We start from the raw sequence: 13,819 nt of genomic DNA, 5'->3' as shown, positions 1-13,819 counted from the left end.
GGATACCTTTCGTTATCAAAAAAAAAAAAACTTTGCCACATAGATACCGTTATGGATACTGAAGATTGAAGTTAATAAGGGAAGGGGGGGGGGTTGAAAATACAAAGGGCATCTAAAAAATTCATAAAAAAAATGGAGGAGTATATCTAAATAATCCTTAGATTAATCACGTGCATTAAGACGTGGCAAGCATTAGTTAGAGTTATAAAAAATCTTAAGAGTAGGTAAATCTTACGGGAAGGAGAGCCAATTTAGGTAAATTGTCGAATGCCAACTTTACCAATTTGGACACAAAGAAACGAATTCCGAATTCCCAAAAATCTAACATTTGTTGTTTGTTTTGCTGGGGACCCTTAAACTTCGTATTTTTTTTATTAAAAAAAAAATCTAAGTGTTGGGGGGCACATCACACACCATGGTGCATGATAGAGAATGAAGCGTAGGTTAACCATGATGTGGTAATGTGTTTGGTACGGACGCATAAATATCTAAATCTGCGCTAAATGGCAACACATGGTTGATGTGTACGGTACACAACATACACAGAGATTCTTACAAGTAGAATTTTGACCAAAATGATATGGTACGTGTCACATTTATGAATATGCCACGTGTAAAAAAAGTAAAAAAAAAAAAAAAAAAAAAACAGTGTCCACGTGGTGGGCTCAAAGACATGTGATGAAGGGAAAGGTCCAGGGTTCGATCAGAGGGATTCACATGGGATGTGTCATATAGTAGTTTGTCTATAAGGAATAATGGTGATACCTTGGGGTAATGCCACGTGGAATGAAAGTACACGTGGAAAAGAGACTGTAAGGGGGGTAAGTAGTGGGGGAGGTGCATGAAAGCCCCATGCAGCATTATAGGGTCCAATGAGCATTCCAACGTAACAGGTTTTGAGGTTTGGTTGGTAGTAGTAAGTAACCTAGAGAGAGAGAGAGAGAGAATTATAGAGTGAGAGAGATGGTTATCGTTCCTCTCTTCAAGGTGAAATAAGATCGAGGAGAAAAGTCAAACAAGAGAGAGAGAGAGAGAGTTTCGTTGGTTGGTTGGTTAAGTTTTCGTCATCATCTGCAAAGGTACCGCCATCAACTTTTCTCTCTCTCTATGTCTCTCCCTCTGAGTCTCTCTGCCTTGAAACTCTACATCACAATTTAGGGACTTGGCAGCTATTCGTTGTTTTTGGTGAGTTAGTTGGGATGTAAGATGACAATGGACCGGGTTTGGATAGAAGTGGATCTTCGACCGATCCAACTAGGATTGCATGGAACATAGAGTTGATCCCAATTAGCAAAATATTGAATTTTTGCTGGATGAGTTTTGTTTTGTGGATGTATAATTATGGTGTTAAGGGCACACCTTAAAATGCAATAAATACACTTCATAAATAGGAATCTGAGAGCATTTTGGTAACAACTTATTAGGAAGAGCATATTCAATACAAAATCCAATTTTCAAAGTGTATTTATTGCACTTAACATGTATCCTAAGTGCACGCGTGAACAAGACCCATAATTATGTTTATGTTTGATGATATGAATCAATAATGTCCATCAATGCATATGAGAAGTGGGACAAAGTAGGGGTGCAACTTAGTCCGGTTCAAATTGAGAATCAAACGAAACTGATAACTTTTGATTGATTTGGTTCAATTTGGAATAAGTTATGGTTCGATTCTGGATTTAGAAAATGAAGAACCAATCAATTTGGTTCAGTTCTTGTTTAAGACTTGTATAGAACCAAACCAAATCGAAAACTGAATCTTATAAAATATATTTATTTAGTTATATGAATTATTTTAGGAGTTAGGACGTAGATTAATGACTTTTGTATGGATAAATTAATGTTTTTTTTTTTTTTAATGAATAGATTAATAATTTATTATAATTATTATAATAGATTCTGGGTTGGCTTTTTTTTTTTTGTTTTTTGTTTATTTTTTATTATTAAAAATATGTCATTTTCAACTAAATTTACAAGATATTGGCAACCCATGGAACCGGCCTGAACCAAACCGACTTTAGTTTGATTTGGGTTGGTTCGATTCTACTGGCATTTGGGTTTGGTTCTGATTCTTATTTAGTAGAACCAACCTATGTTGATTCGGTTCCAATTTAGCCACAAACTGAACCGAGTTGCACCCCTAAGACAAAGAGCACTTGTAGTACTATATTAAAGGTTAATATACTTCATTCGACGGATAAGTGATTTCAATCGAGATCCCCACGTGTCAACACCCTTAAATTTAGAATAGGACTCAACTAGAATGACACGTATGACATTGTTAAACCACTCTGTTAAATATGTCTGAGTAGACCATTATAATTAAGAAAAGATAGATGATATATTATAGGATTATATGCAAATCTTAATAGAAGAATCCTATGCATGATCAAGATTCTATCTACTATGTTATTAGTCTCATATCAAAATAGAAATTTATTAAGCGAGGAAGAATTATGATTCTACATAGAATTAAGGTGATAAAGATGGAAAGATCCTAACTCACTATGGATGTGGATCAATGGCAAGTTTTCTACAAGTAAGTTATCCAAGAAGATTAAAATTCTCCTAATCTATAAATAGGACGATACTACACAAGATAAAGGACTTTGCAATTGATTCTAAAACTTACATTTGATTATTCTTACAAACTTGATTGTCGAAGGATTTTGATCTGGAAATACCTCTCAGATTTAAGACTTTTTGGAGGGATTAGAAGGGAATCACTATCAAAATTGGAGTTTGGGGGTGAGGTAGTCTCTTTTACCTACATTATCTTTTTTTATCGGATCTCAATATTAGGATTCAAAGATTATGCAATTACTATTAGATTGGGTTCCAATCCAATCAATTCTAAGTTAATATACGAAATCTAAATGAACTTCATATATTTAAATAAATTATATAATTCACATATTTCTTATTAATTGGGTTCGTATTGAATGTAGTTCAAATTTGAAATGATTCGACCAGGGGTCAATTCTATTAATTAAGTTAAATTAAAGAAATTTAACGGTGGAGGGATAGGTCGAAACAATTGAATGGAGAGGACAATATAAAATAAATAAAAAATTGTCAATTTTTGCTGGAAAAATCGATGATTTTTGTAAACATCAACATTAAAAAAAAAAAAAAAAAAAAGTACTAATTAAACAAGTCATTGATTTTCTTGACTTAACCGATTAATCTAAAATTTAATCAATTATTCATGAAAGTTCGACAAATTTTGTGAGATACAATTAAATAGGCATGGTTGATTTAGAAAATCTAGTTGTCAATTGAAATCGTTATTAAAACCTAAATCACCAATCTGGACTCGAAGTTATTCCATAAAAATGGATTGATTTCAGGTCTGCTGCAATCCATTGGCATCCTGGACATTGGATCTATATTTTGAAAACACTATTTTTTTTTTTATGATAACTTGGGTATTCCTGTAGAAAGCGGACTGGGCCGTATCTGGGCTTTGCCCAGTCCATAGACCATGATATTGTCCAAGGACTAGTCCCAAGACACATGCAATGCTCACACATCACACATGGCAGATAAGTGAGGGTGTGTCCTCGTGGGTGGCCCCTGAGGAATTAATGCTCATACTGGGTATCGAACTCAAGACCTACGGACTTTCACTGTTATCGGTTCGAAATTGCCACTAAGTCAACGCCCGAGACTAATTGAATTTTGAGTTGATTAGTTAGTAAAATTTGTCTTAACCGATTTGTTAAGTTGTGAAATCTGTCATAGAAATTCATCGAGTTAAAGTCGATAGGTGTTCAATTTTAATTTATTCATTTTTATTAATTCTTGTTAAGTTGGTTAAAGTATGTTAGTGTTAGTATCCTGATTTTACTTTAAAACCCACCACTTTCACGTACTAATTACTAATCCCTAACCAGCTTAACTATCTAAGAACACAAACGATTTTATTAGCTCATAAACTTGGCCAAATTATATATTTTATTTAATAATTTTATATATATATATATATATATATATATATATATATATATAGATAGAGATTGTGGAAATAATACAATCATTTAGTTGACCTCAAATTTTTGACACAACACTTTGACTCATTAGATACCAGGTCCAACAAAATTTTCAATTTTTATTTTTATTTTAAAAAGTATAGATTTTTGACATAGAGTTTTTAAATCAAATAAAAGACAATATGAAAAAAAAAAATAGATCATACATCTTGTGATCTTGTTTGAACTATTTGATCTACATTGATCAAATGGAGTCAATATTATTCAAACTCATGCGACAAAATGTTTTATTTTGTGGGTCTCTATTATGACTAAAGTCGAGAGAGAGATGTGACATTACGATCGATCCAACTTTGGCTTTATGTCAAATGTAAAAATATTTAATTTCAATGTGATTGTTCTTTTTTATCAAATAATTCTCTTTTCAAGTACTTTTACCAATAACATCGTTATCACAATACAATCTTATTGGCAAAATTGCATCCCCTATGTGAAGTTGTAATCCTTTTTTCCCCATAGTACCTTTAAAAAAGAAATATACTTATCGAGATTGTTTCGTACCTTTCCACGATAAATCACTTTTTTGCGAGCATAAAGACAATTTGACGTGGATTTTAATATATAATTTTTCATTCATCAAAATCAGAATCCAAGAAGTCAATTACTTCCATATTATTGGTCACCGACGACATCGTAAATTATGTTAAAGTGCACATACCTTCGAGATTTAAGTACTATTTGCATGTCATTGACACTTGAGTCTCATATGTATTTCCTAAATATATCCTTTTTGAGATGCTTTCAAAATCAAATAACAAGATCTAAGATTCTTATTAGGGAGGTTGTAAATGATGGATTTATCCAAATTAACCGAATTGAACCCTCACCGAAATTTTTTGTTAAAATTCAAATTCAAGAGGTGGTTATAACAAATGCTTGAGTAATTTTGCGATTCGTTCACATGTGAAAAATAAATAAATGTGACAAAAACCACAACAATACTCACAAAGCAAGAAGAGACCAAATCTCTAGTAAGCTTATTGAAGGGAATCAAAATAAAAATTACACATCCTTGAGTCTCATATAGCATAGAAGAGATACTTGAGTGCATCAACTATCTAATTGAGGAGTGAAATTTTGCTCACAAATCTTTTCGTCACACTGCGTGACACGTGCGGTCTAACGAGAGTAGTTTTGTAAATTCGGGGATGCCCACAACACATGCAGACCAATGTGATTGGCCGGTCCCCAATCCTGTGAGCAAAGTTATGAGATGTTGGAAGACACATTATTATGGATCCAACCAGTTAATAGTTAAGATTCATTGGATTAATCCAAATTGCACATTTTTTCGACAATTAAAAGAAACCAAGCACTGGATTATACATCTTCCTCGACATTTCAAAAAAAAAAAAACTAGAGCAATTCGGTGGAACCAATTTCAAATATTGGCAATCAAAGATGTTCTTCTATAATCTGACTAATTTATTGGATGAGTTTGTTCTTGATGTAGATCATCAAAAAAAAAAAAAACTCTGGGATCCACTATATTAACTCATGGAGACATCAAGATTGTGTGAAAATTATATCCTAAACAGATTAATTCAACACTGTATTAGGTGTATGGTGACTCCAACACTTATAGGGAGTTAGAAAACATGGTAAGAAAAAAATAAAAATAAACTATTGAAGATGGAAGAGAGGAAATAAGTGAAAGAAAATAAAGCTTGAGAAAAATATGTGAACTTTACAATTGAAGCAGAGATGGGAAAGAAAACTAACATTTTAAGATTAGATAGCAGTCGAGTTATGATTCTGAACCGATTATAAATTTTTTTTTCTTAGAGAATGGAATAAATCATGAAATAACAACCCCATATTCACTTCAATGATAAAACAGAGAAAACATGTTTTTGGGACTCAAAATTGTGTTTGGTACATACTCAACTTTGAGAATACTGCAAAATCTAGAAGTCGAAAATAAAATCCGCCTGAATCCACTCTTGGCTTCTACCTTGTGCAAGACTTTGGGCAGAATAAAAAAATAAAAATGGGACAAAAATGTCACCACTGATTATATTTATTTACTAAAATATCGCTTCTCTCCACTTTTCATACTGCTGTGGTTTGTGGAATCTGATAGTATTAGTCAACAAGTATTGAAAATCATGCCACACCTTCACGCTAGTTGAGCTCGGCGGTGAGCTTGCTGGGGGATTTGAAGAAATTTTCCCAAGGGTATTTTTGTAATTTTACTAATATTATGTAAAACCCTAGATAGGTTTCCTGGGTGTTTATATTTCTCGTTTTTGGTGAAAGGGTGTAATCTGTAATTGTGAGTTTTTCTTCATAGTGGAATCGTTGTGATCCGTGGACGTATCTCAATCTAGAGGGAACCTTGTAAAATCTCTGTTTTTTTGTGTGATTGCATCTTGTGTTTGGTTTCTCGAATGTTTTCTTATTTCTATTGCACCTGTTTTCCTAACACATACATCCTTCAAGGGCCATTACGGTCAATTTAAGACTCCAAATAGCACTTCTCGAATGTTGCTGGTTATCATAATTCTTACTTAAGTGATTCTATGGAAGCACTTCAATTGAAAGAAAAGCCACCCAAAACAAACCCTAAGTCATTCAAGAGCTATGGCATGCATAGAAATGTTTTCTTTTACTATTGTTATGGTATATTACATCGCAAACAAGAAGCAGAACAACAGGAAGAGAAATAAGAACAGAACCAATACTTCTATTTTTCACAATTGACCGACTTCAAGAGCATAAAGTGGCAAGAAACATCAATGTCAAACCATTGGAAAGATTGTTAGTAAAAGCGACTACACTTACAATGATTCCTTTGTTATAAAATGTGATTCTACAACGGAAGTCAGCAATATGGTGAGACACCAAGTAAAGGCTCCATGCTAGCTAAATGACGTTGTAAGAACTTATAGACTGATTCAGTTGTCATTGCCGATATTCGAACCACCACACCTATTCCCTGAGAACCAGTGATCAGTGTCATATGGAAAATTCAGAGATTGTGTCCTCGTACAAGATGAATATGGAACATGTTATGCACTTTAGTGCAAATGTTTTGAGCTACATAAAAAATGATCATGAAGTTCTAGGTGATTAAATTTGTTCACTCAAGCTCAAATGCAATAATTTGTGTGGCTTCCAATGGGTCAGGTTCAGGTTGAACATGAATGTATCCATATCCAGATCCAGATTTTTATCCGACTCGGATCCTATTAGCTAAAACCATATCCGAACAATTTTGCTTTTACTAAACCCAAATCCAGATCCAACCGAATTACTTGATTCGGATCAGTCAGGTAAGAAAATTTCGGAACGTTCAACATTTTTTTTGCTATATTTCTTTTCTAATTGCTACATTATTCTATTTTACAATTATAATTCTTTTATTTATAAGAATTCATGTCATATTAAAGTTGTAGAAGAAAGATATCTTGAAAAACATAAAACTATAAGTTTTAAAGCAACATATCATTCGGATCTGAGCAGATATAGGGATAGATCCCTATCTGACTCGGGCCAAGGGACATCAACCCATATTTGACCCATTTATTTATTCATCTATTACTCTAGGAACCGAACCGCTAAATTCGGATCACTCGGATTTTGGATAAAATCCGACCCATTTTATGCCCTAATAGTTTGGGGTGGAATATATGAATAATTGGATCAATTTAGATCGACAAAACATCTCTTTTACCATTGTAATCTGGTTTTAGTTATAGTCACCAAGTTGGGGTTCAAGAATAAGTCGACAAGGGAAAAATTCGATAAAATTGGAAAAAAGTCAGGAAAAAATTGTGCTAAGTTATGGCCATGTAATTGTTCCTACTAGTGGGCGTTCCTATATTATATCATTAAGTTCCATATTAAACTAGAATGACAAATCACCAATTCTCATATTGATATCATTTATGCATCCACAAACAAGTAACCACAGATCCACAACATATTCAAGGTTTATACTATTCAAAATATAAAAAAAGATGACAATTATGAGTCTGAATTAGGATTCCTTAACATATCAAAAACATCATTGAACATTCTATTTGCATCCCGTTATTTTCGCATTATTCGTGATTTAATCGTGAAGTACCTAAAAGTCACGTATTACTAAAAAAGTCGCGATTAAATAAGGGAAGGAAAAAAGTCATGATTTAATCATGACTTCTTCAATAAGTCGGAGACTTTGGTGACTATGGTTTTAGTTGCTTTGATGACACTGGTCACTATACAACCAATTAAAATTAAGAAACAATAGCTTTCACTAGCTAATTAGTTTGCTAGATTAGTTTGCAAATTTTACATTTGGGGTTAGAGCAAATATGATTAATTGATTAGTACCTAGGCTGTAGCACAATAGTAGTTAACTGCATCAAGGCATGGACATGAAAAAATTACCTTAGGACCAAATGCACTACAAGAGGCAATTACAGATGGCTTGGTTTGGATGGGATTCAATTTTTTACTGTATTTCAAGGCGGGGGAAGGAATAAAGAACTGCTCAGACATCATTCTCTTAACATCTTCTTGGACTTGGTTTTGGATCTGCTTCAGCTTTGGCCTACATCCACACAACCACAAGAACTTTAATGGTTTATCTCTATTCTTTCGTCATTTTAATGTGAACAAACTGGAAATTATGGGATCTTATAAAATAAAATTAGGTGGAGACATGTTGTAATAACCCAATGAAAGACCTACCCCAAAAGTATGACCATTGCGATGACTTGGTAATCCTGCATGCGTTCGGCAATACTGGTAATGCTATCTTGCTCTAGTAGTACCTGCTAAGGCAACCAAACATTATGAGAAAACCTCCTAAATAAATTTATTGAGTAATTTGAACAGCTCTTGAAACAAGAAAAATAACCTTAAATCTGAAAGGCAGTAGGATCACAATTGATTTGCAGGAAAAAGTGGAGTACTTTTCAAAAGATATTTAATACTACTGTCTATGGAGAAATTATCAAAGCATATTTGATGCAAGGTTTCTTTTAAGGATCTGCATGATTGCATGGGATTCGTTTTCATGGAAATATGAATTTCATTAAAAAATGATCGTGGGAAAAAGAATTGTGGATAAAAAAAGAGAGTTGTGTATTTAGTTTCGGGGTTGGGAATAATTGGAAGTACCATTTGGAGGTGGAAAAGCATTTTCCCAGGAGTGGGGTGGGAAAATTTTCTCCACCCAAGCTAGAAAATAATTTTGGATGGGAAAATGAATTCTAGGAAAAATATGCAATTATGCACCTGAAAATCACATTTTCCACAGGAAATCATTTCCTGCCAGTTTTCCATGTGCAATTATGCATACCCTAAGTAATAAAAAGGGGGAAAAAAATTAAGAATTGGATCCTTTCCCTTGTAGATAAGAGATTTGTGACCTATGTTCTGTGACAATGAGGTTGTGGGTTAAATCCTAGCTTACCCATCATTATATTTGGAAAGGAAAAAGAGAAAATGCCTCTGCAGTTCTATGTTGTATTGGAGTTTAAAAACAATGATCATTGGTAAAAACAAACTTACAGATAGCATTTCTTCATGCAGTTTTCTAACCTTCTCTAAATCTTAACAACAAAAAAAAGAAAGGGAAAAGAAAAAAAATTGATAGAAGGCCATAAGAATTGTATCGGTTTTTTCAGCAATTGTGGAAGCTACTTAATCACATAGAACATGGTTCCAGGAAAGAGTACAGACACACACATAGGAGATGGATGGATGGATGCATGGATCTATTTCCTTACCATGAAATGAAAATAACTAATATAGTTATATAGGTATTTCAAACCCTTTTTTTTTTTTTGCTAGGCAAGTAAGGGGCTAGAGGTCAGAAAAGGTGAAGGTGTGGGTTCAACGCGATTTGAACCTAGGTCGTGGGATCAACACTCCTCAGTCATACCACCTTAGCTAAGCCGGCACCATCTACAAGTCTTTCAAAATTACATATGTAAAATATCATATATAATTATGCTTATCAACGCTTCCCCTGAAGCAAGTGATACCACAGACTTCGGATGATCACTTTAGCTTGGTCAAGACCCACAGGGGTTGGATAAAAAATAAACATTGATGAGTGCAAGCTTAGGTAATCTGTGTGATACAGGGGGAGGTCCAATTGAGAGAAATAGATCAGGTAGTGGTGGCTGATTTGCATGACCTTCAATCATCATAGAGATGGACTCTAAGTTAGTGGTTTGTGCTTTAAAAAAGTGTGTATGTTCTTGGACAGCTAATGAATAAGTGAAGATTTGTATGGATTAGCTGGCAAAAGTGGAGGGACCATTGGTTTTGATTGGTAAGCTGGACTTGAACCCACGACCTCAAAGTTGCTTTGCAATGTATCAAACTAACTGAACTATGGGTCTAAGCCCATTGAAAATGTTTTCAGAGAGAACTTATTTGACGAAGCTTTGGCAAAATTTTCTACTCTCTCTCATATAACTCTTGTATCTGATTCAGTTTCCTGCTTTCCCTTGGAAGAAGAAAAGGTTTTTGTAGGAGATCCTTGATGGGCCTAATTTCAATTCGTGTATCGTAGTCATGGGAGTATGCCCCTTCATACCTGTATTTTTAGCTGATCCTTAATATAATCTCCATTTGCTTGCTTACGAAAGAAATGGAGTAAAAGAGAGAGAGAGAGAGAGATTATTTTTATTAAATGAAGGAAAAAAGTAACAGAAACTTTAAGTGGATGACTATAGTGAGGATTTATATGATTTTGTTCAACAATTCATGTTCTATGATAGACTTAGTTAAAGTTGAGCCAAAATGCATTTTGTCCTCATCATCAAGGTCTAAATCTCTTCTACAGAGATTGTCTAAGTTGGGAAAAACTGAGAGCATCTTGACTTTTACATTATGAGACAAACCAAGACCAGACCTGAAACAAACTGAGACATTCCTCCAATCTCTCATTCGGTCTATAAGACCGCGACATTCCAAGACGATATGCAATGTTGAATCATACACAACAGAGACAATTACCACAGAGGAAGATTGTGGAAGATCTTCCAAATTTGAAAATTTTCTCGAAAAAAGCAACCACATAATGGTTAACACCACTTATAGGCATTTGTGACTCTTTGGATGCAAATGGTCCGTATATGCAAGGATCAAGAAAATTACCGAATCAAGAAATAAAGGCAGATCTCCTTCTAAGAAAATGTTGTTGGTACTCTTATAGAGGTTGAATTCCCATCTTTCTCCGCTTTCATGGCGCCCACTAGTAATCCAATCAACTAAGACCAAGCTTGAGTCGGAAACCACCCTGAAGACTTGCTTTTGAGAGTATCTTGCAGTGGAGAAACATGTCACTGGGTCCGGAATGATGACCAAAAGAGAATTTTTTCCGATTTTCGCCTACTGCATGGCATAAATTTGCCATTGTTACTAAAAACCACTGGCCACTACTATAAACAAAATGGAACTTTTTGAAAAAAATTCATGTTTTACTTCCAAAATTCATATTATTATAAATTCAATTTTCTAAAACTCCATAACCTTTTTTTTTTTGGTCTCACCTTTCATTTATAAAGAGGTGCTCAATTGAAAATGGATGAACATATAAATATAAGAGTAGGATAGAGCTTTGGGTTGTTGGTTTTTTCTTTTCTTTTCTTTCGAAGGTTTTCTTGGCCTCTTAGGTCTGTTTAGGTTTTTCCTTGTTTTCTAATAACATGTACGCTTAGTAAATAAAATCTGAAACTCCAACCATAAACTTAATTAAAAACGGATCAGCTTATATACAATAGGGTACTAAAGGATTTTGGATTGTTTCTTATTATCTTCCTTGGTAGGTCTTCTGTACCTCCTAGATTTGTTTATACGAGTTTTCAAAGGCATATGAGGTGTATGCCTTTTTTTTTCTAACAATTATTCCAATAAATACATATCTGATTTGATCTATGAACGAATATGTAAGCATACATTTCATGCTTATTTGGGTAATAGCAACGAGATTGCCTAATATCAATGCTAAGAATAGCAAGGATTTCAAGAATAAGATGTCATTCATTTGATGAAAGAAGAAGAAGAATAAGTAGATAGTATTTGATGAAAGAAACAAAACAATCAATTTTTGTAATGCAACAATTGTTGCAATAAAGCCAAAAGGCTCCTACTTAACCTAACTACGAATCCCTCTCTTTCCATTTACTCTAATGACTTGAGATTTGTCCTTCGAATTTAAAAAAGAAATATTGAGCCCTTTTGAATTTCTCCTAGTTAAATGTATAATCCAAAAGAAAAATAAAATGAAATTACTAATCTGATAATTGATTTTGGACCAAAATCAAGGTTGAGTGAGTTGGACTCCATAACATAATATAGAATGTCAAATAAAATGAAATTACAAGTCTTGGAATTGAGTTAGACCAAAATCAAGGTCTGATTTATTTGAGTAATCACGCGAGACTTTTTTTTTATCCTTACTCGAATCTACCAAATGGACTATGGACACCTTCTTCATTCTTGCTTCTTCAATTACATATTAACATATAACAAAACAAATTAATTCATTTGTATTGGGTTCAGGAAAGATTTTACCTCCAAGAACTGCTCAGAGCACTTTGATCCAACACATTTGTATACCTGTATAAAATTTTTAAAGAATCATTTTGAACAAAACTTTACTAAAGGTGAACAAAAATCAATTAAAGATAAAAAATAACCAAACCAAAAACAAATTGAAGTATCAAACAATCAATATAAGGGGGTCAAAACATAACTGTTTCTCTAATGAATTGGAACTAAAGGCCTGATTGGCAACAGATCCTAAATTTTAAACAAACTTAAGTTCAAAGTTTGAAAAAAAAAAAAAAAAAAAAAAAAAAAAACAATATAAAATGAAAAACCCAGAGAGAGAAGATTGATGAACCTTTGTGGAAGCCTGAGTTGTCAACACAGTTGTGCAATCATCTCCAACTGTCAACCCACAAGAAACACTATCTCCCTACACCCAATATTACATAAATCTTAAATAATAAAAAAAAACAGATTTGTTTAAATTTATTTAATTTTAGAAAAATAATAAGAGACAGAGAGAAAGAAAGGGACAGACAGAAACTATGCCTCCACCATAGGTGAGACTGTAAATCCAAACTGCATCAGTTTTGGAGGAGCCCACCTGAGACCCATCAAAATAATAAAAAAACGATTAGATGGTTGTGATGTTTATGATTGGCGATGATGATGGATTTGAAAAGTCCCAAATCATAAAACTTAATAAAATCAAGATTACAATCAGGATGATAATGAAAGATGGGTAGAAATTAAAACCAACCTTGTTGGGTATCATGAATTTGAGAGGATACTTTGAAAAACATTGAGTAACTGTTGATTTTCCTCTTATTTTCTCAACTACCACAAAACCCGTTTCCATATCTCTCTCTCATTCGCTCTGTCTCGTCGGCTTTATTCTTGAATTAGTCTGTTATGTCCTTACATGGGAGAAAAGGGAGTAGAGTAGTTTAGGGTGCTTCTATTCTATGGGATCATAATCCTTTGTGAGGGGGAGGTTGAGAGCAACTCATGGGGTAGTTCTTTGAATGAGTATGAGTAGGTTGTTTAAGAATGGAAAAATGGGTAATTTTTTTTTTCTTGTATTTAAATTCATTTTGATCTTATTAATGAAAATAGGCATATAATTATTATTAAAGTCGGTTGGGATTTGGAGATTCACCATCTCGAATTGGTGGTTTAGGAGGTCCGACCTTTTTCGTACGAGATCAATTTTGATATTTTTATTTTTTTTCTTATTTTTTGACGATTTGATCAAATAGGCATGT

General features: G+C 33.5%; 1 protein-coding gene across 1 annotated transcript; it reads right to left on the bottom strand.

Moving 5' to 3' along the window:
• Positions 1-5,003: 5,003 nt before the first annotated feature.
• Positions 5,004-13,532, bottom strand: URED (urease accessory protein D). The gene is made up of 9 exons (XM_086421298.1): positions 13,315-13,532; positions 13,093-13,158; positions 12,910-12,984; positions 12,579-12,623; positions 11,160-11,393; positions 8,736-8,818; positions 8,433-8,595; positions 6,840-6,993; positions 5,004-5,249 (listed from the first exon to the last, which is right to left on the bottom strand). The coding sequence occupies exons 1-8, from the start codon at positions 13,411-13,413 to the stop codon at positions 6,880-6,882; spliced, it is 879 nt and encodes a 292-aa protein (XP_086277424.1). The 5' UTR covers positions 13,414-13,532; the 3' UTR covers positions 5,004-5,249; positions 6,840-6,879.
• Between the last annotated feature and the right edge of the window lie 287 nt (positions 13,533-13,819).

This window comes from Akebia trifoliata, chromosome 13, assembly GCF_017979445.1.
Source record: "Akebia trifoliata isolate Shusen 1 chromosome 13, ASM1797944v1, whole genome shotgun sequence".
In the NCBI taxonomy this organism is placed as follows: domain Eukaryota; kingdom Viridiplantae; phylum Streptophyta; class Magnoliopsida; order Ranunculales; family Lardizabalaceae; genus Akebia; species Akebia trifoliata.
The sequence above is the reverse complement of the archived record's forward strand: the minus strand, read 5'-3'. Positions and strand labels throughout refer to the sequence as shown.